The 24,382-nt window shown below is 35.3% G+C and overlaps 1 protein-coding gene across 2 annotated transcripts in view; it reads right to left on the bottom strand.

Moving 5' to 3' along the window:
- Positions 1–24,382, bottom strand: part of LOC150081494 (heterogeneous nuclear ribonucleoprotein D-like) — a 78,990-nt gene that overhangs the window by 11,581 nt on the left and 43,027 nt on the right. Inside the window, exons 2-6 of one of the 2 annotated variants that reach the window (XM_090379936.1) lie at positions 24,281–24,321; positions 19,747–19,874; positions 15,710–15,862; positions 12,949–13,192; positions 3,917–4,109 (exon numbers count right to left, since the gene is read on the bottom strand). In XM_090379936.1, coding sequence (XP_090236062.1) covers positions 3,917–4,109; positions 12,949–13,192; positions 15,710–15,862; positions 19,747–19,874; positions 24,281–24,321 — 759 coding nt within the window. The remainder of the gene's footprint in view (positions 1–3,916; positions 4,110–12,948; positions 13,193–15,709; positions 15,863–19,746; positions 19,875–24,280; positions 24,322–24,382) is intronic. The other variant, XM_090379935.1, reaches the window with a different exon arrangement.

Genomic DNA, 24,382 nt, shown 5'->3' with positions numbered 1-24,382 from the left:
CACACAGCATCAGCAAAAAAAAAAAAAAAAAAGAACTTTACCATTTATCCATCATTCAGAGAAGTTACCACAGGGATATACAGGCAGATGACCACAGAAACTGATGGCTCAGCCAGCCATGGGTTATGTATTTTGTAGGGGTTTAGCCCTCGACAAAGTATCTTTTCCCATGGTTGGCTAATTATGTATATTTTTTATTGAATTTAATATTTAACCATTGTTGCCTAGGGTCCAGTTTGTTCTTCGATTGCTTTGGGTATTTTAAACTACAGGACGTCTTCTACATTTAACATTATTTCACTCCTGCATATATTTAACAACGGATGTAATGTTCTATCTCAGATGGCATTAACCTGATTGGTTTATATAATCTTATAATATCCCAGTTCTACGCTTTAGTAATTTGATTCTATATATATATATATATACTGGCTATTTTGCTATACACCTGCACATCAAATTGTCCACCCCCCCAACATGCCTTTCCCAAAGGCTGATTATTTAATTTCTATCTGTATTGAAGTAGGAATAGAAAAATCCAGATGAGTAAAGGCCAAATAAGAGTTGATAATATATTTTCTTAAATTTTGATCCTGTAAGAATATGAAGAACTTGGCAAGTACATTAAAGCAAAAACATTTAATTCAAAGGAAAATTTGAATTAAAATGTAATACATTTCAAAATTACAAATGAATAACTTCGCAACTGACCAGAAGAAATAATGCTGCCTGAGGGTCTCTAAAATATTTAATATTAATAAAATAATGAAAGAATTCAAGCTTATACAAAGCATGGCTATTAAATAAAAAGACTGTTGCAATGAAATATTTCATACCTCATAGTATCCTTCAAAATAATAGCCCTGGGCTTGCGCACAGTTCTTCCAAGCACAAAAACATTTGGAAGTCATTTTCTGAAAGCCCTTTTAATACTTCGGTTGCCGAGCATGATCTCTTGCTAAAGCTATTGGCCACAATTTTTGCCCATCCCTGTTCCCACCGATGACAAAACCAGATAGTTCTGTTGCCACATCAGCCAAAGATAAAGCTGACCTACTAGCATCCCATTTTTCTTCCAATTGATAATCTTGGTAAATTGCCTCAAACCATTCCCAGTACACTCCATTTAACGCCTCCTGTGGTCTTCAGTCAAAAGGATGTCAGAAGGATTTGTTGAATCTGATGCTATGAAAGCTCCAGGTCCTGGTGGTATTTCTCCACCTGTTCTCAAAACCTGTGCCTCTGAACTTACTCCTGTTTTGTGACGCTTTTTTTACTTTCTTATTAATATTTTGCTAGGAAATTTGCTCATATATAGTCAGTTCCGTCCAATTATCGTCCCATTGCAATTATTTCTACTCTTTCCAAAGTAAGGAAGAAATCAAGTAACCCCCCAACTCTTAAACTATCTGGAAATCTTTCATCTGATCAATAATTGCCAGTATGGATTCCGTCAGTGTCGTTCCACTGGAGATATCCCGGCTTATGTTACCCATCTATCGACAAATTCAATGGAAAAGTTTGGTGAAACTCAAGCCATTGCTCTTGTTGTTTCAAAGCCTTTTGATCGTATTTGCCATAAAAGTCTTCTAAATAAGCTTCCATCCTATGGTTTTCTAGCTGTTCTTTGTAACTGATATCCAGTTTTCTCTCTGACTGCTCACTGTGGGTGATGGTAGACGGCTCTTTGTCTTCTAACGTCTTCACTAATGATAGTGTTCCACAAGATTCACTTCTTTCTACCACTCTTTTCCTCTTGTATATTAATGATCTTCTTCCATTGACCAGAAATTCTATCCATAGTTTTGCTGACGATAGCACATTACATTCCACCTTCCAGTTTACGAAACTTAGCCCTGCTCAAACAGCTGCAAATTCTCGAGTATCCACTGCCATATTTTTAAATGCTGATCAACAGGTAATTCTCCAGTGAGGCCAAGATAATTTAATTTCAATCCTTCTAAAACTCAATCCTGCCTTATATCTCGCAAAAAGGATTCTTCTGCTCTTATGCTTATCTTCAATGGTGCTCCGATTTCTAGGCAAGATGATATATCTCTTTTGGGGGATTACCCTGCCTTCTAATCTCTCTTGGCATAAAGAACATTACAAATATTGCTTCCTCTGTATCTATACAAATCTGCCCTACCATGGAATATTGTTCTCACATCTGGGGCAGTGGCCCCAAAACCTCTCTCAGGCTTCTAGATTCCATTCAGAAGAGGGCAGTTAGGTTAATTAATGACTCATCTCAAACATGCCTTTTCTACAGATACTTATGGGCACTGCTCTTCTGAATTGGCTTCTATAATTCCCACTCTCTCTTTCAAAACAGTCTGAACACATGCTGCCAACATCCATTTACTATCCAACTTCAAACTCACAGAACCAACTTTTCATCTTCCTTGTTTATTCATTTCACTGCCGTTTTCTGGAACAACCTTCCTTCATACGTATTTCCTGAAAATTACAATGTACAGAGGTTCAAGACTAATATCAACAAGTATCTTCTTTCATCTTTTCAACCTTCAACCGATGCACGGTACTAATTACTACAGATTCTTAAAAAAAAAAAAAAAAGTACCTGTACATAAGAATGTTATTATTATTATTATTTGGTTTTTAGGAGCATTAGCAACTAAGGCCATATTGCTCCGGGGATATGCGGTGGTCATTCCCTGACCTTTCCACATCCTCCATATTTGGTGGGCACGGGCTCGAACCCCGGTCTAATCAAGAAGCGTGTGCTACACACTGCTGCTCCTGCCCACCTGGCTACGGAGGCGCCTACATAAGAATAATCCTTGAGAATAAAAAAAAAAAAAAAAAATCTACTATGCAAAACAGATTTATTTAACATGATATACTGTAAGATAGTAAACTAATTATAAGGAATTGTGGGAGATGTGGTTTTTTCCTTTGGCAATTCTTTACTTTTATTTTACTTTATTGTTTATTATTAGTTATATTTTGTAGTTTACTATAATACACCAATATAAATCTGAGCAGACGCCATCACTGAATTTTTAGTGCGAACCCCCAGGGTTTCGAACCACAGGTTGGGAACTATTGCTTTAGATTGATACCATTAAAAAAAGAGAGAGAGAGAAAAGAAAAATTCAGCATTACAGAATTATGCTTTTGAATATGTGTTCTAGCTATCTCAATTCAGCATTTACTTTGGTTGCTCTTATAGTATTTACTGCAACCACTGTGTATCTGTATGGAGAAGGGAACCAAAATCATTTCAAAGATTTTTTTCACATTGAATTGGAATTTTTTGATCAATAACAAAAAATAAACAACTTAAATGGAGCAATATTAAACAAGAGAGACCCAGTACTAACACAACCAATAATTATATTGAAACAAAAAATCAGAATAAACTACACACTTTTTTTTATAACAGTCCTATTTAAATAAGTTAGTCATGTCAATTACCAGGTTAGAAGTCAGGCTTCTCCAAATGCCTCCTAAGTTACAAATCATTATATGTATATTAGTTATGGATATGTTTCATCCTACTTCTGTATACAGCTTGACATATCCTTATGACTTTAAGAAACTGTTCAGAAATGAAGTTGATCTACAGTTGATTACAGCATACCATGGTGAAGCACCTATGATGTAACCTGAATAAAATGCTGCAGTTACACTGTTCAAACTATGACTGCATGCATAATCAAGTGAATTATGTAGTAACAATTTAGAACAGCTGAGAGATGTTTTCTATTTGTAAATAAATGCTGACATTTGAAATAGGTTAGCTGATGTCCTTCCAGTTGATTTCAACAAGCTTTATAATGAAACTAGTTTCATTATAAAACCAAACAACTTCATTACTCATGGAAATACTTAATTTTTTTTTTAAATAAGAAGTGAAAATACCAAAAATCATAGGTTAATATTAACTTACTACTTCTTACCATAACCACTGCCATATCCACTCTGACCATAATTCCACCCAGAATAGTCATAGGCAGCATAGCCTCCACCATACCCACTGGTATAGCCACTGTAGTCATACCCATAATTACCATAGCTTCCATAACCTTGATCATAGCCATAACCTTGGCTATAAGCACCATATCCTTGGGGCTGGGGATAGCCTAAAGAAATAAAATTTAGCCTATATAGCAAAAAAATTTTAAAAATTGAATATAATTTTAAAATAGCATCTCAATTGTTCATTTAATAAATGAATATTAAGCTCCATAGATTCTAATTTTTTTCCTCCTTTCAAGTATCATTTAAAGTAAATTTCCATATATACAACAAATAAAAGCTCAATTAAACTCATGCCTCCTTTAATCTACTGACTTATCCAGCTACTGATGTAATGGCCCAAATACTTTCAATTACAGGCATACCTCGAATAACGAATAGGATGCGTTCCACGAAATTACTTCGTTTTCAGAGGTAGAAATATGGCCAGAATAGGGATACGTTCCTACTTAAAGAAAATGAAAAGCTTTTTTTTCGGACAAAGAAAAGTTTTATTAAATAAACAGTCAACTTACATACAAAGTGAAATCACATTTTAAAATACGAGTCTAAAGTTTATTGTTTATGCTCTTTTTCTCTTTCATTTAACAATTGCCTATACAGAGTTATTGCATTTAACACTGATCGCTTAACTATAACACTTCTTCCTAAATCAGAATCATTTTCACTAAAAAAATTTAAAACGCTTTCAATGTCATTTAAGCACCTTTTTAAATCTTTGGTTGTTAACACTTTTTCGGCAGGAACTTCTTTAACTTCGTCTTATTGCTAACAAGGTTTTCTAAATCTTCCACTGAAAAACCATCATCTTCTGCATTCAATAAATTTCTAACATCCTCTTCATCGACATTTTCGAAACCTATTTATTGAGCCATCTGGATAACTGCATTTATAATTTCTTGGATGTTATTTTCTTCTTCTAGTACAACTTCTGGCCATATTTTGCGCCAAACTCCATTTAAGCATTTCTTAGTGACTTCTTTCCAAGAACTATCAATGTTTTCAATTGCGTTTTAAATGGTGTAGTTTTTCCAAAAAGTTTTAACTGTCATTTCCTCTTTAACCTCTAGTTCAGTTAAACTGCTTAATGTTCGACGCAGATTATAAGCTTTAAATGATGCTATTACTCCCTGATCCAATGGTTGAATCAGGGAAGTTGTGTTTGCTGGAAGAAACACAATTCTGACAGGAATGCATGTGTCCAACGTGTTAAGATCAGTAGGATGTCCCGGAGCATTGTCTAACAACAAAAGAGCTTTTTCTTCAAAGTTGTTTTTTTTGACAATACCGTTTTACTTCATGACAAAAGTGGTTAACAAACCAATCAGTAAATAACTCCTTGGTAACCCGCGCTTTTCTATTTGCTTTCCATATTACAGGTAAATTCATTTTTATGTTACCTTTTAACGCCCTCGAATTTTCTGAATGGTAAACTAATAACAATTTTAATTTATAATCGCCAGAGACATTTGATCCAAAGGGTAACGTTAAACGGTCTTTGGCTGCTTTGAACCCAGCAGCTGATTTTTCTTCAATAGAAATGAAGCTTTTTGTTGGTAGCCGTTTCCAGAATAAACCGCTTTCGTCAACATTGAACACCAAATTTGGAAAATTTTCACATTCAATTATTTCCTTTAGTTTTTCTGGAAACTTATTTGCAGCTTCTCCTGTTAATTTTACACTATGAATCCTGGCCCGTTTTTTAAATTTCTCGAACCAACCACGAGAAGCTCCAAAGGTTTCCCTAATTTCTTCAGTTTGTTTAGATTTCAGGTGATTAAACTGGAATATTTTTTTTTATGTTAAATGGGACTTGAAATTGCCGACTTCGTTATCAGAGGTAACGTTAACCGAGGTATGCCTGTACTCAAATTCATTAATAATTTCCCCCCCCCCCTTTTTTTTAGTAATTAGTATTAAGCCCTATGGTACAAGGAAGCTCCACACCTCTGGCTGTACTAGGGAAAAAAAAAAAAAATCTAATGTTCAAATCAACTAGTTTTGAGGAAAACATTTATGCTTTTGCTTATAATATAAATCAGGTGCAACTTTCATAAACAGTTAGTGCCTTATACATTTCAGTTTGGAGCAAAATTATTGACCTTAGAGAGTTCAATCTGAAAATCACAGCATAAGATGGATCAGGAATCTACTAAATAAAATACATGCCTATTTTAATTTTCTAAAAATTAGTATGCAAATACTGAATGTCAAGTATGATACCTGGAAAGGCCTATCTGCAAGTATTGAAAGATCATCACTGTGAAATATATTTTGCATTTTACAGTGATGATTTTAACAATTTTTGCAATTTGTTTGGTAGCCACTGACACCTGACAGCAAATTCATTACTGGAAAATAAGCTGATATTTTTAGAAAAAAAAAAAAAAGTGGAATAGAAATGAAGCTACAAGTAAAATAAGTCACTAAGGCTGACAGAAATTCCCAGTAGCAATGCATATGGAAAAAGAAATCTCAATCTAGTTAACTTGGAAGAATTTCCAAACAAAGAAACCATTGGAAAGCAGTGATCACAGTATATTAATTTGTGATCTATTTCAAGAAATAAATGCTATCAAAGGAAATGGGAAGGGTTTTGTATAACAAAAGCAATTACATTGATCTTAAACATCAAAGTTTTTCTTTTTATTTTGTGAGACCAAATGGCAATTTTAATAAATATAAATGTTCAAGCTATAGACTGAAATAACATCAAGAGAACTTATGATCTTGGTGGCAGATGCACAGGATGTTTATAATTTATCAGGGAACCTTGAAATGTCATAATAAAATTAGTCTTTAATGGAAACATATTGTATATGCCTGAAATATATCACCTTAAGGATCCAATGCTTCAACAGACTTGTTTCTTGGAAGAAATAAAATGTTTACTATGTTGTTTGCCCTAGGTTGCAATCAAATTCTGGCAGACCATTCTCTTCTCCTGTAGTATGATATAAATACCCTGCTATCCCAAACCCAAAACAAATCCCAGCATCTTGAATTTCCCACAAACATTCCATATATATGGATAATATAGGCACTCCCCGATTAATGTAAGGGTTGCATTTCGCGTAACGCTACATAAGTCAGAATTTCCCTAAATAAGCATTTAGGGAAATCCCGCACTCGCAACTATGTGCGCTGAATTCGATAGAAGCAAAAAAAGAAATGTTCGATGAACATGTAGATAGAATTATTAAATTTTTTTTATCTTATGCGCAGGAAAAATTTCAAAAAGAGAGAGGAGACAGACATAACGTCAGCACATTTTACCTTTTGAGCATTGCTCCAGAATTTAACTCTCAGGCTGATAAGCATGCCGCTGCAGAAGTTGAGGGCTGTGGAGATTTAGAAGTGGTTTTTTTCCAACACATCACTAAACTTCTCTACAGCTGCAGAATCAGCACTGGAGACTTCACTGCATACTCTAAATATTTTGGAAACCAGCGCAATGCTTGAACCTATTAAACCACCCGTTGCTTGACACGTAGTTGGCTTGGTGTTTGTCGTACTTACCGTTACCTTCATTTCAGCAATTAACTAGAATAACTAATTAAACAGCAATTAAAAGCAAATATCCGCATATCTCCTGATATACCTTCATCAACATCGATAAATATACAAAACAACAGTGGTCCCTACACCGAACCCTGGGAGACTCCAGTAATAACTTTAGTCCATGTAGAGCATTGTCCATTTATTACCACTCTCTATCTTCTCCCACTCAAATACTCTTTTATCCATTGTAGCAACTTATCCTTAATACAGTACTGCTCCAATTTGTACAGTACTTCCATGTGCAACAGTGTCAACAGCTTTCCTGAAATCCAAGTATATGATATCAAAATTATTTTTTTCATCCAGTTCCTTGGTAACCACATCATAGTATCCAATCAAATTTGTCAGACAAGACTTTCCCTTAACAAACTCATGATGTGTCTGAATTATTACTGCAGTCTTGCCTAGATGATCCTGCAATGCATCTTAACAGTGATTCCATTATTTTCCCTGGGAATAGATGTTAAACTAACTAGTCTGTAATCTGGATCATCACCCGTAGATCCTCCTTTGCTGACTGGGGATACATTTGCACATATCCAGTCTGTGGGGACTTCCACTGAGTCCAAGGATGCTCTCATGATTATGGCTTTGCCACATTCTTTAATATAACAGGATAGATCCCATCCACTGCAGGTGCCTTTCTATGTTTAACTTCAACAATTTCTCCTCCACTTTGCTCTCAGTTATTGTAAAATCATTAAGCACCCTGATACAGTTTGATGAACTTCTGGCATTTTCCTACCTAATAACTCACGTATGAATATAGATGCAAAATACTCATTCAGATTAACAGCTATCTGGACATGATCATCAATAGTTGAACCATCAATATCCCCTTCTTTCTAGAATTTATATAAGTAAAGAAGTCCTTGCTGTTTCTCTTAGCATCCTTTGCCAAAGATTTCTCGTAGTCTGCCTTAGCTTGCCTAACCTCCTTTGTGACTTGATTACAGACAATCTTCTATCTACCACGGGCTTCTGTGTCACCTGATTATGCATCCCATGCATTTTTCTTCTCTGCCAAGAGTCTCATTAGTTCATCTAACATCCACTAGGGCCTAAACCTAGAACAGTATTTCTTAGTTGGCATGAAAAGCCTAGTAGCTTCCAAGATTAATTCCTTGAATGTTTCCCATTTAGAATTTGTTGTTGGTAACATCATCAGTCGGCCCCACTGTATAGAATTTTAAAAATTTCAGAGACCAATGTACTGAATTGCAAAATCTCTATAAGACCAACCTTTACAAAAGCAAAAACCCTTCCATTTACCATGATGGTAGTTAAATCTTAAGTAAATCTCACATTAGTACAATGTGATCACTGCCACCTAGTGGTTCCTTTATCTGTAAATTCTCAATGCAAGACTAATCACTGCTAATAATCAGATTAAGAGATTACTCCCTCTCACTGCCTCTCGAACATGTTGCTGTAGAAAACAATCATCCAATAAATCCACAAAAGTCTTGCCAGTGTGTGAGTGACCAACCCACAAGTTCCAGTCAATATCTGGGAAGCTAAAATCCCCCATTGTAACGCAATCTGATTTGCTGGCCCATTCTATTTCTCTGTACAATTGTTCATTGTACTCATTAGGCCTATAACATACTCCTGCTCTCATTTTTGCTTCCCCAGTGCTTACATCACACCAAACTGACTCAACATTGCACTGTCCATTTATGTCAACTGGATGCAGTTCCTTAGATTGTTTTTCTTAATCAACAGCATAACCCCTTCTCCCTTCCTACCCTGTCTGTACATACAAAGGGTACTAGGAAAGTTTTGCAATATGACACAACAATGAATCACAGGAAGCTGCTTGTTGCTGCATGTTGAGACATGTTCATACGTGCATAGTAGCCGCCGCGCCAAGTCGATGGGCTCAGTTATTCATTAGTAGTGAGAGTGTAAAGTGCTTGCGATGGAATCGTGGTCACGAAATGAGATAAGGACAGTTTTGCGGTATAATTTCGTGCGTGGTTTAACCATAGACCAGTGCTTAGAAGAAATGACTCTTGCACTAGATGATGATTGTCCACATCGTACAACGATATTCAGGTGGTATAGAGAATTCCAAAGGGGAAATTTCACTCTGGAGGATTCTGAGAGGCCGGGAAGGCCACGAACGTCAGTTACGGAGGAAAACGTTACTGCTGTGAGGAAAATGCTTGACGAAAACAGGCGAGTGACCTACCAACAGATAGAGGATACTTTGGGCCTAAATGCACCAGCAATTCGTTCGATTCTGCAAGATCATTTGCACGTGAAGAAACTTTATTCTCTCTGGGTGCCGCATCAACTGACTGAAGAGTAGATGACACGACGTGTGACTTGGTGCCGGGAGATGTTAAAAAAGTTTGATAAGGGACAATCTTGGTATGTGAACAACATCGTGACAGGTGACGAGACTTGGCTGTACTATTACGATCTGCCGACCAAGGCTCAAAACAAAGTTTGGGTCTTTGATGACGACGACACACCCGTAATTGTCAGAAAATCCCGATCTGTAAAGAAGAAAATGATAGCTGTATTTTTCAAATCGAGTGGAATTGTGGAACGTGTCGTTTTGGACACGCAGAAGACAGTCACAGCTAAGTGGTATACTGAACAATGCCTGCCTAAAGTCATTGGATCTATGAAGAACCTGCGGCCAAAGTCAAGAATGGACACCTGGTACCTCCATCACGAAAATGCTCCAGCTCACCGCACCAAAGCCTGCACCGAATATTTGACCACGACAGGACTGAAACTTCTCGAGCACCCTCCCTACAGTCCAGACCTTGCTCCCTGCGACTTTGCACTGTTCCCGCATGTGAAAATGAAGCTAAAAGGGAGGCGGTTTTCCAGTGATGAGGACCTTCTACGGGCATGGGACAACGAGTGTGCTTTACTCCCTAGTGAAACTTGGCAGAACTGGTTTAAAGATTGTTTTCGGAGGTGGAGAGATGTATTGAATGTAGAGGAAATTACTTTGAAAAAATTAAATAAACAAAGCTGTATTGCAAAACTTTCCTAGTACCCTTTGTATTGTACTCCCCAAATTCCAATTTTGCACTGCTTATATCTGTGTGACACGTCTCTGATTTCCCAACAATATCTGCCTTTGATGTCTTGACCAGCACTTCGAATTCATCAAAGTTATTTACTATACTTATAGCACTGGTGTACATGCAAGTATACATGCACCTGTTCTTATTCTTAGCTACCCTAACACAACCCATGTATTCATTTGTTTTGTGATGACTCTCACCAGTCCCTGAGTCCCCCAGCACCCTGCTCATTGTAATAGAAGTAGTGCAAGAATCGCTTTCACCTCGGCTGTAGCTACTATTAACCATTTAGTCTGTGAATCGCCACCAAGATAGCAGCTCGATAGCATCAGCAAAAACTCTTGCAAATAATATCTTTTGAAAGATATTTGTTTATAGATAGCCCTTTCCTAATTAACATTCAGTATTCTGCACTAATGTCAAGTCTTTCTTAATAGGTGAGATAATTCTAAATTGAGGACAAAACATCAAGGAATATGAACATTGCTTATATGGGGATCTTTTGCTGACTATGTGTTTTAAGAAACTAAATGTTTAATTGTATAACTGAGCAAAAACATCACCAATAATAGCTGCTTAAAAAAAGGTTACTGTCCTTTCAATGGCAGGCAAGGTCCCACCAATGAGGCAAAGAATTCTATTGTACAGAGGGATCAATGAAATACCAGACAACCCCATGTAAACATTACAAGGTTAATGGACATTAAGCTGCTTGTTGCTGAAAAAATGACTAGATGCTTACCGATTAAAAGGAAAATAACTCTCAAAATTGCACTCTGAATAGTTTCACACAATTCAAGCAAATAGCAATATTATTCTCTTTTCAGAAGTGCTACTTTTTTATAGTACACCAACAGGGAATTCATAGTGATAGCCTCACAGCATAAGAGATTAAAGTCCTGCATAGGAAATAACGTCTTTCTAGTGCAAACGTTTTGTCTAATTTATTTACAAAACAGCATGCAAAGCACTGATTTTCCCCAGTAATTTTTATTTGAAATTCAAACTGATGAACTACTTGGTGCTTTTATTTTTTTAATGGTGGTTTATTTATTTATAAGAATTTATAACAGATATTCAAATTAATTCAGAAACATCTGGCCTATGATGAAATTCTGAAAAATAAGCAAAAACTAATTTCCCTATTTCAATACAAATCCAATTGCCACTGATTTAACACAGAGATTAAAAATAAAAATATTACTGCAGATTTTTGAAGCTAACTTCAGTGTCATTGGTTTTCCAGTGATTTAGATCAAGATACTACATAAAACCAACAAGTGCCTTACAATATTTTTTTATTGCATGTTGATGCAAAGTGTAATCTATATTTTGCCACAGTAATATATAACTCAAAGTATATAAATTTCCGTCCACTGTCTGCATGATGACTACTAGTGGTGTGTGTGTGTGTGTGTTATAGTATATTGACTATATACTACAAAGTATATAGTCACTATGCAACTGTCAGTAAATTGTCAAAAACAGCAACAACAAAAATCAGAGCTACCCAACTAATGGCAAGGTGGGCATAATAACAAAAGTCACCGAGTCCAATATGTGCTTAGCAGGAACTGAACTTGAGGTAGCATTTATCATATCATATTCAGACTTGAGCAAAAATTTTACCACACATTCTCGACTTTTATTTATTTATACATTACTTATTTTGCAGCTTGTATCCAAACTGTATGACTAGTAATGGTGGAAAAACCAAAGAGCAAACTTGTTATTACATAAGAAATTTATTGGGTTTCTCCACGGCACAACTGTTATCTTATACTGACATATCCTGAACTTGTATTGATACTTTTACCAAACCCATTTAAATCATTCAAATAATTTTGTGCACGCCTGATGCAATAAAGCAAATTCAATTACCAATTTTGAATGCATCTAAAAATGTACACTAGTGTTAATTCTAAAAGTGGCATGTGTACATTAGTGTCCCTATTTAGTAACCTTTGATTGTTGTAAGAATTCATTCCTCTGGAGAGATGCATAACCTGCAACAGACATTTGGTGGGGGTGGGGGGAACTCAACAACACATTAGACATTCAGATGTTGGGTTACTGGAATTGGATCACTGTAAAACTATTGGACTTTTAATATGTAATATCTACATGAATAATTTTAATTAGACAATCAAGGATAAAAACTGGCTAACAGCCTACAGTAGTTGTAGGCTGCAAAATCAACAATCTAAAAAAACAGGTATTAAAACATAGGCTTATCATAAAACATTAAGAACTGTGCATATCAAATAATGAATAAAGCCCCAAATTCATAATGTTGACTTTTAAAAGATAACAGACAAATTTATATACTAACTTCCTCTTCCCCGACCCCTTCCTCTCCCTCCACGAGCTACACTTAAATTGGGACCCCAAGCACCACGTGTAGCACGAGGATCTGGTTTTGTTGTTGCTTTCTTGATGTCACATTCTTTATTGCCAATTTTCTGCTTTGCTTCTTTACATGCTTCATCACAAGAGTCTTCTGTCTCAAAAGTTACAAAGCAGAACTGCCTTCTTTGGTTCTTGACTTTATCAAACGGCAATTCAACGTTTTCTACCTATTTGCAATAAAGGAAATATTCATTTACATTTATTTAAATGAACAAATACACAATACTTGTACAGATTTACATAAAAATAAAAAACTTATTTAGAATGAAGCCTAAATTTGTTATTCTTGTCAATAATAATACATGAATTGTATAAGTAAAATATCATATTCATAAACACAGATTAAAAAATAGAAAACCTGAAAAAAATGCTTTCACATTGTGAGGTGTTTGCTGGACGCTTAGCAGTCGGAGGGGCTGAATGTCAGAATTTTTTCTTTTTCTTGGCATGATATTATTATTATTAAACCCAAGTGGGGCACATAGGGTCATGTGCATGGCTCAGGGTTAATAACAATAAGACACCAGACAAAATATCAGTAATTCATGCTACATCTACTCCAGCCACACAGCTGAGAACTCATAATAGCTGTTTTTTTTAAATGTTTTCTTTGATTTCGACACTGCAAATTCCAGAAAACTGTTAATAATCACATAATTAGGAAAAATTCATGAATTAAGTTAAAACAAATTAAAGCATTTTTCCCAGACAGTTATTGATAGGGTCATGTTATTCCCACATGACCCTAAGCTGCCTTTACGGACTTGCACTTTCCTCCAATCAGCAATGCTACCTGGCTTCACGATATTGAAACATCACCATGAATCAAACTGTTGACATATGCTCCACATTTGATGGAATGTACACTCCTGTTATTGACAGGCTGTCATCCAAATGTGTTCACTGAAGTGGAATTTTTTTTTTCAAATTGGAATTCACTCAATGACAAGTCTAAAGGGAGTTTAAATTTGAAAAGTTAATTAAAGGTATGTTTTTAATACAAAAAAATGGATTTTTAAGTCATGTTCAGAAAAAACTGAAAATAAAGGTGGCATCAAAAATCATCACAAAAAAAAAAGGGGGGGGGGTGATTTTTCAAATTCCCATATATATACAGAGGACTGACATACCTGAGTACGTCAGGAGTGAGAATGCAGTGGCATGCACTATTTGAGTGGACTAGGGTTCAAGCCCACAACTGCTAAATACAGTAATACCCCGAAGTTACGCGATAGGTGGGTCCGACGAAAATCGCGTAAGTCGGGGTACAACTTTGCATATAAATACATATAAATTTTGCTTAATTGGGACCAAGGACTAACAAAAACACTAGTTTAGAAGAAAAATATTAATAAAATTGCAGTTCTTTATACATATTAATACAAAATATGTATTAACAAAAACAAATGACTTACGTAAAAAAGTTATTTCGATGTCGATGGCTTCATAAAATCTAACAAATTCGTCTGACGACACAGCGCGTTCTTTTTTTCACGCAGAATTTCTTCGTAGCAAGCTAATAATTTTTTTTATTCCTTGCTTTGTAGCTATAACGCGTTCTTCGTTGGAGTCTATGTTTTCTAAAATTTTTAAGCCCTTTACAATTGAGCCCTTTTCAATTTTCAACCTGTCAAGTTTGCAATTGTCATGTGCTTTTCGCCGTTGCTTCATTTAGGCCTGTAGCACGTGCAATATCACATGGTCTTTCATTTCGCTCAAAGCATTTCACAATTTCATATTTTTTCTCTATCGACAGAGGTGGACTGGCCATAAGCCTTACCGGGGAAACCCCGGTGGGCCAGTGTGATTTTGGCCATAAACCATAGTATGAGGCCACTATAAATTTTCCCGGGTAAGAATTTTTGACCCAGTCCGCCTCTGTTTATCGATAATTGCTTTTCTTTTTCTCTCTGAATCTGCAGTGTCTTCACCAGGACGCTTCCTTTTCACACCTTTTAATTAAGTATTTTACTCATTTTTAGGGAATAAAGCACAATTACAAAACGAGGAGGCACGCTTGATACGCATAAACAAAGCTGCGCGCATGTAGCAACTGAATAAACAACACCATAAAGGCAGAGATACACTATTAACACCTCACATTTCTAGGGGTTACTACCATAAAACAATAAAAATCCAGTTGCGTTTCTGCTAGTGAAATCTGTTATAAACTGGTAGTAAACTCGATCTAATTGCATTTGCGATTATACCGATAGCTGGAATTGTGTTGGTTTTTACGTTATTATGGTGAAATGTGTTTCCCCTTCACTGACATAAAAAACATAAAAGCAACAAAGTTGAATTTTGTTCATCTTTCGCTCTCATTCTCCGCCGTCGCACCGTATATCGATAACATATGAAAAACGACCTTGAAGATAGTGGGCGGCAGCGTTGCCAAACGAAAAAAATCAAGAACCGCGTAACTCCGAGTTCGCGTAAGTCGGGGTATTACTGTATGATTAATGCTTGTATTAATGATTTATTGTAAACTCTACTGACTGGTGGTTGTGCCGGAGTATAAACAAGAACTTTTTTTTTTTTTTTTTTTACATACATCTTCTCTCTCCTCTTAAGAATTATGAAGCAAGAGACCAATGAACAACTCGTGTGAACTGAAACAAAAAAAAAAAAAAAAAAAAACAACACTTGAATTTAAATAACCAAACTTTCATTTTAATACTCACTTTTCCATATTTCTCAAAATGAGACTTGATATCTGTTTCAGGTATGTCTGCTTCAAGACCGCCAACAAATATTTTCTTAACTCCTGGCCTAGCCTTTGCACGTTTTGGATCTATCTGTTTACCCTTGATGGTATGTGGGACATTCTTTAAAACCTTTTAAGAAATATTACATAGCTCTGCTGTAAATATCAGTCACATAAAATTCAGAAAATAAAATTACTTTGGGAAGGAGATCTGTTGATAATTCATTCAAACATACAAAATACTGCTCTATAGAAAAAGCCAATCACCCCTTGACCATTTCAGTTATGTCATTTTAAATAAAATTAAACATTTTATATTTGAGCTCTATTCTATATTAGCTATTCACTGGCAAAACTACAAAAATAAAAATAAAAAATAAATTATTTTAAATGTGGAGAGTATTAGTATTGGAAAAAATGACATTAGAAAGTTCAAAATGTGTATTATTGTGCATGTCAGCACTAATTACATTAGGAGTAGGAGATCTACAGACTTACTTAACAAGTACATGGCAATGTTGAAAAAAAAGTTGCAAGTTAGGGTGAGATTTGAAAGTGTCTGCAATTCTGACAAGACACAATAGGAAGGAGGACCACTATTGTCAGCAGCACAGGCTAAAGCTGCAGGCAGAGGTGAAAATGATTTGTGTACTATTGGAATGTGCAGCAGCATGTTCAAGAACAAGGCATTAGGGATTTCAAGCCCTGCTGTGGATCATCAGGAACAAGTGAATATATGGGCTGTTTTAGGGTAACTAAGAGTAAGGACAGGTTTGGGGATAATTACAAGAATGCAGGGAGCACAGTAAACAAACCTGATGAATTTGAAGTGCTGGTCACGTCGTCAAATGCAGACATTGTGGGAATACCAGAGACATGGTGTCACTCAAATATAAGTGATGCATAACTGATGATGATACATCAGACAATTCTAACTAGTAAGCATTCAAGGAATGTTTCAGATTGGTTCACTTGATATCGACTATTGATGATCCTGCACAGGTTGCTGACACCACTGAATCAGAATTTTGCATCTACATTCACAGATTAGAAATTCTTTGGAGAGGGAAATGACAGAAGTTTATCAAATTCTAACAAAGAGTTAAATGATTTTATGATAACTGAGGAGTGGAAGAGAAATTGTTGAAGTTAAACATAAGAAAGGCAACTGATGTAGATGGGATCTATTAAATTATTTTAAGGGAGGCAGCAAAGGAAGTAAGCAAATCCTTAGCCATAATGAGGGCATCCTTAGATTCAGGAAGGAGATCCCTCCAGAGAGATGTGCAAATATACCTAGTTCATAAAGGGAGATCAAAGGGTGACATGATTATAGATCAGTTAGTTTAATTTCTGTTCCAGGAAAAGTAATATAGTCAGTGGATAAAGATGCAGGATTATCGATTATCTAGACAAGGATGCAATTATACTTCAGACACAATATGGGTTTGTTAAGGGGAAGTCTTGTCTGACAAATTTGATTGGATACTATGATGTGGTCACAAAGGAACTGGATGCAAAAAATAATTTTAAAACCATATACTTGGATTTTAAGAAAGCTTTTGATACTATTGCACAATGGAAGACTACTGTACAAATTGGAGCAGTATGCCATTAAGGGCAAGTTGCTATAATAGATAAAAGGATGGTTGAGTGGGAGGACAGAGTGATAATCAATGGACACTGCTCTTCACGGACAAATGTTATTAGTGGAGTTTCCCAGGATTCGGTGTTGGGCCCATTTTTGTTTTGTATATTTATCAATGATATTGATGAAGGTATATCAGGTTAATGTCCAAGTTTGCAGATGATACAAAGGTTGACAAGGTTGTTAGCGACAGTAAAGACAGTATGCTACTCCACTGGATCTAGATAAATTCGGCAAATGGGCTGAGAAGTGGCAACTGAAGTTTAACATTGACAAATGCAAAGTACTGCATATGGGTAGCAGTAACTCCCAGAGAAATGTACCAACTTAGTGTTGGTGGTTTTACACTGATGATGTAACACCACCAAGCTCTTTTAGCAAAGTGATCTTTTGTGACAGTGATATTGCAAACACAGCTGTCAAGTATTTATGTATTATTGCGATTTATTATATAAATTCAGTGCTAAAAAAAATTTTAGGATTAGATCTAGTTGGATTTACTTTTGAATTCCATAATAACAACAACCCTTAGTTAGTCTTTGCAGTCACTGAAGAAGTGATAAGAAAATACCACAAAACACTTAACTCCATTATGTACATATTTCTAATTTGGAAATAAATAAAATAATACTAATGTAGGTTTTGAGTGCTTTCTTATTTTCAAGTGTTTAGACCTTTTTGGTTCTAGTTTGTAAACAGCATTGACAGAGTAATATTTAAGTTACTCTGTCAGTGCTGTTTACAATTCAACTCTACATTTGCCAATATGCCATTTAAAAGAAACTAGAGGATTGTAGCCATAAAATGCATACACAGGTCATTAACCATTGTGAAAAAAGGTTGTTGCCAAAGATGCTTTATTTTGGAACTTCATGAAACTGCTGTGACAAACAATTCTATTATTTTTGTAAACATAGTCAGATGACATTGTAAAATTTTGAGGATTCAGAATGTTAAGAATTTTTTTTTTGTAACATCAGTAGAAACATGAAGCATTTTCTATACTGTAATCTTCAGAAGCTAAAAAGATGAGCATATATTTCATTGCTGAAATTATTTAAATTTTAATTATCAAACAAAAACAAATCAGCTCATTAATACTTGATTAAAGCAAACGTTCTTTGAATCACGTATCAAACATTTCTTTGTTCATTAAGAGACAAAAATCAATTGCTAACAGTACACCACCGGGTCCAGCTAACAGAAGTAAATGTTGTCCCAAGCTGCAAAAGCTTACTGTTTCCCTCATGTTAAGCTCATTGCCCTGCTGCCCATTTTGGGTTAAACTTCTAGAAAGGCTCATATTACATCGCCTGAATATAATGGAAGAAGACAGCTGAAATGATTCAAGAGGGCTGGTGCAAGGACTTTCTCATCAGCTATTTTTCTTGGCAGAGATTCAAACTTGCATTACATGAACTGTAGGGTTTCATTACCCTATAATGGAGCAAGCACAAGAAGTGCAAAAATTCAATATGTTAATAGTGGAGGGGGTGCCAGTAAATCTGGCTGGCTATCTAGTACTAAATAAAGTTTTTTTTTTTTTTTTTTGTTAGTTGTTGGTACATTGGCTTCTGTGGCCATATTGCACCTCCCAAGGTTTTTCCACTACTCTGATCCAAGCCCAAGGCGGGATTCGAATAAAGGTTGCCAGGCAGGACCTTTACCCACCCAGCTTGCCCAGTCAGCAAATAAAGTAATAAAAATAGTCTAGTTATAAAAAAAGTAATAAATAAATCGTCTGAACAGTCACTATCAGGAGGCAAGCCTGTTGTACTATCTGAGGCAAGACAGAGTACAGCTTTAAACAAGCTCACTTCAGGGAGTGATGCAACATGTTTTATCACAATTGCTGCTAAAGATGCTCAGGAAAAATACATTCTGGCTATCCGTGATTGACTTTGCAGGTGCTTTACATGACACAGCCCACAGAGGCTGTGCCATGTAAACATACCATGAAATCTGTACAGATGTATTACAAATTAACTGGAAGGCAGGCAAGTTGCTGTGCATACTAGATTCCAAGATTCTATCTGCCCAGTGACTAGGTGCCCACAGGGTTCAGTGGTGGATACATTTTTCTGGACTTCAGTCTGGATGAGAGTGCTGGATGAATTCTTAAACCTCGATCTGGGTCATGCTGACAAATTCACTTTGGCAGATGACCTCGTCCTTTTGGTCACGGGAAACAGCAGAGCAGTGCTGGGGGTCAAGGCCAACCTAGCACTTTCTGAATTGCAACAATAGACACAGATCCAAAGATTAAAAATATCAGCAGAAAAGACAAAATCCAACCCAACAAGCACTAGTGCTTTAAAAAAAAAAAAAAAGCAATTCAACACAAATGTAACATAAATGAAACTCACCACTTCCACAGCCTCTTCTGAAGAAAATGTAATAAATCCAAATCCACGAGATTTCCCAGTATTTGGATCAGTTTTAATCGTAACATCGGTAACTTCTCCATATTTAGAAAAATATTCTTTAAGATCCTCTGCAAAAATAAACAAAACAAATATTAATCAATAGCAGTATAAATGGTTACAATATAATCACTAGAATGAGAAGTTATCCAAATGAATATGAACAAAGCAGAACTACATAGAAGCCTTACAGTCAGTACAATTACAGGACAAACTTCACAGCTACTACTAAGTAAAAGATTTAATAACATGAAGTTCCAGAAATCTTTGTCTTAAATCACTCAAGAAATAATATCCACTTTCACTATAATCTGTATCCCTTCAGCATAAATAAGGAGTCTTGCTAAGCTTTTCAAAATTGTTAATTTGATAAGCTAAGCATGAGTTGTACATTCTGCATTCACATCCAGAGTGAATTACTTGTCCAGAGTGTAGGTAATATTTTATCCATGCTTTCCTTTTTGTACTGCTTAAAAAAAAAAGTTTACTTTATATTAATAATCACCATAAACTGATTTTTCTTTTGATGGTAGAAGGGGGCATTGCACACGGCCAACTTTGGTTTTTTAATGCGGGTGAACTGTTTATTATAGCATTAAAAACCATTTTTGTCAGGTTCAAGATGAATGCAGCTGAGTGCCATACTGGGATTTTCTCATAGCAAGCTTGTACTGGCAGGATGAAAGGCTGCCTTGTCCACCATTGTCTCTGCTTTGCATAACCTTGGTAATCACCAACACTTATGGTTTAACTAAGAAAGGTGGGGCTCAGCCCCATCACAAATTTTAAGGACCAGACTGGAAAGGGACCCTACCCACAGTCACCAATATCTTCTAATGCATATCTTTAATTTCAAATTTTGTAAATCCAATGCAACCAACCTTCTAACTCAGGCACAGGATCCAGATGATAGACTAAAGCTGCAATCACAAGGCACATGATTTCAGAAAAATCTCACATCGTAATATGTTCCAAAGACATTGCTCAAAGTCATTCACCACTTAGTAAATGTCTTGGCAGATATGGGGGAAAAAAAAAAAAAAAAAGCAATTGAGGAACATTGACCAAATGCAGAACTTCCTTGCACTGATTGTTCATACCAAATTCCGTTGCTTACTTCTCTAAGTATACAAATAACAATATATACATGTTATATAATCATGTAGTTTCTAAAAAAATATTTATTTAATTAAATAAATCATTCATCTTTTATTTTCAATTTTATTTGATAATTTTCTCAAAAAGTACCAGTTTTGGTTAACTTTTCAATTTTTGATTCCAAAATGCTTTTTCACTGAAAACAGGAGTAATAAATTGTGTGAAAGCAAGAAGGTGGTTGGACAATACATGGTTAGCCATTAACTATGATTTAAAGGAAATTAAAAACACTATTACACCATGTGAGAGTTTTAAATGTTTATTGAAGTAAATAACACAGTTAATACTTTGGTGCCATTTTGAATTCCACTTGAACATCAGGCTTATAGAGGAAGTTAAAAAAAACGAAAGAAATGAAATTAGCAATTGTAGGATTACAACAGGATTGCATTATAAAGTTACATTAACGAATTATAATACAATATTGGCATTCTGATAAGTTAAGATAAATTAAATCCTTTACAAGATTACACAGAATATTTGTGAGAAATTGTCCATAAAGGCTATTGAGAATTTAAATTTGAAACCCCAAGGACCACCTAGTAGTATAGGAAAGAAGCTGCACAAAAAACACACAGAAAATTAAGGGGGGGGGGGGGGAAAGAGTAAGGGAATTTGGAAGTAAAATCCAAAAGAATATCAAATAAGTAAAGATTGTGGAAATGCTGACCTGAATACCGGGGTGGGTGGGGGGGGTGTTATGGCCAATCAAAATTAAGAATGAGACTAGTCTCTAAGAGGGCTAACTTCTATCAAAGGGTAAAGGGATTTGCTAGATAAAAAGAGCTTCAGCTAGGATGGACAGTAACCACTTGATGAATAGCAGTCAGTCCTCGTATAACACGTGTTTACACTACACGAATTCGATCATACACGATTTATAAATAGGGGAACGATATCTTATATAACACGAACCGAATTCGCTTATGCACGATTCGCCTTTGTGTTTACAAGAAATGGCAGTCGAACCATTTTTACAAGAAATGGCAGAATCACCCCAACCAAACGCAACACGATAGGAATGAAGAGAAGATTCTAAAAATGTATTTATGTTTTTTTATATCAGTGAAGGGGGAACACATTTCACCATAATAACTTAAAAACCCACACAATTCCAGCTATCGGTATAATCGCAAATGCAATTAGATCAAGTTTACTACCAGTTTATAACAGATTCCACTAGCAGAAACGCAACTGGAAATTGTTTTTATTGTTTTATGGTAGTAACCCCCAGAAATGTGCTTTAGTAAAATATGAGGTGCCTTTACGGTGTTGTTTATTCAGTTGCTACACGCGCGCAGCTTTGTTTATGTGTATCAAGCGTGCCTCCTCATTTTGTAATTGTGCTTTATTCCCTAAAAATTAGTAAAATACTTAAAAGGTGTGAAAAGGAAGTGTTCTAGTGAAGACACTACAGATTCAGAGAGAAAAAGAAAAGCAATATCGATAAACAGAGGCGGACTGGGTCAAAAATTCTTACCCGGGAAAATTTACAGTGGCCTCATACTATGGTTTATGGCCAAAATCACACCGGCCTCTGGACCACCGGGGGATTTCCCCAGTAAGGCTTATTGCCAGTCCACCTGTCAATAGAGAAAAAATATGAAATTGTGAAACGCTTTGAGCAAAATGAAAGACCATGTGATATTGCATGTGCTACAGACCTAAATGAGGCAACGCCAAGAATTACAAAGAAACGTAATAAAAACAACTTTCATAGCAGGAACAACTCAAAGTGTAATTAAAAACCATTAGATTAAGACACAAAGAATTGGAAGAGATGGAACGGCTGTCATCTGTTTGGATAGAAAATCAAACAAAAAACAAGTTTGCTTATGATAGCAAAAGCAGTAGCAATATTTTATTACGTAATAGTCGTAATAAAATGCGTACATATTTTATTCGTAAAAAATACGTATTTTTTATTATATTATAATAAAATATAATATAATAATAAAAAATATTATAAAAATTATATTATTTTTATTACGTATTTTAATCGTTATAAAATACATAAGTATTTTATTACGATTATTTATTGTGTTTGGTAATGTTTTGGTTACCAATGTGTGTTCAATCTTGGGTGGTCGGCACCTAACCCTATTTTTCCCATAGGGCCTGTTGTTTATATTGCACGAGCATTTCTAGGAACACAACTATCTTGCTATACGAGGACTGGCTACATCCTTTCTATAAAACAACATGGTCTTTGTGGTTTCCAAATTTAAATTCTCAACAGCCCTTGTGGACAAGGTCTCACAAATATTCACTGTAATTTTATTAAGAACTTAAATAATTTATCTTAACTTAATCATCAAAATCCAAATATTGTATTATAATTCATTAATGTAATTTAATAATGCAATTTTGCTGTAACTCTACAATTGCTAATTTGATTTCATTCATGATTTAACTTCTCCTATAGCCTTGATGATGGGGTTTAATTGAACCAAATGTCCCAAAGTAGTAAGCGTAAACTGATGTTATTCACTTCAAAATGATGTCATTCACACTTCAGAATTTACAACTCTGTTAAATCATAGGCATAATAAATTTTTTCAGTCAGCATGATCAGAAACAAACCAATATGAAACATTAGCAAGGATGAATGATACACTGAATATAATTCACTTCCATTGTAGCCAGTTACATGCCGCATTTCTGACACAATAGGTTTGATATTTACATAATGTTTCAAGACTGTGAGACAAGTCACTGTACATCATTCAGTTTGGCTGCATCTAAAAAGGCAACTAATCCATATAAAACTGAACCATGCATAATGTCATACTTGCAGAACTATTTCACATCCAGCTCAAGTAACGTTTCCATATTCCAAACAATAAGTAAATACAGGCAGTTCCCGCTGTACGAGTTCTTTTTTTTTCAAGTATCAACAAAATTGAAAATATGAACATTAATTGCAATAAATAAATGCTAAATATTTATAAATACGTCATTTCAAACCACGTCCGTAGCTAGCTATATAACATGGTACTACTGTGTGCACATTTGTTTGTTAAGGCAGAGATAAGGAGGAGGGAGGTCCAACTATTAAATAATTTTGGAAAGAATTCCATACTTTAGATGCAATCAAAATAACAAAACGAGTGTGGGACAAAAATTACAAAGAACATGAAGAGTGGAACAAACTCATCAGTTTATTGATAATTCTAAAAGATTTCAAGAAACATTATGTCTATGGTAAATAAATTCCCACTTTACAAGTGCACACTAGGAACAAATTAACTCGTAAGCTGGGAACTACCTGTACATTCAAATATATTCAATGTTACAAAAACAAGTAAAATATTCTTACTTTGCTCTGTATCCCAACTTATACCTCCAATAAACAGTTTCCTATAAAAGAAAAAAAATTACATTAGAACACAAAGGGCAACATTCATTAATCTATTTTTAC

This window comes from Mastigoproctus giganteus, chromosome 8 (assembly GCF_048544385.1).
Source record: "Mastigoproctus giganteus isolate SK-2022 chromosome 8, ASM4854438v1, whole genome shotgun sequence".
NCBI lineage: Eukaryota > Metazoa > Arthropoda > Arachnida > Uropygi > Thelyphonidae > Mastigoproctus > Mastigoproctus giganteus.
Note: the sequence above shows the minus strand (reverse complement) of the source record. Positions and strands in the feature narration are given on the sequence as shown.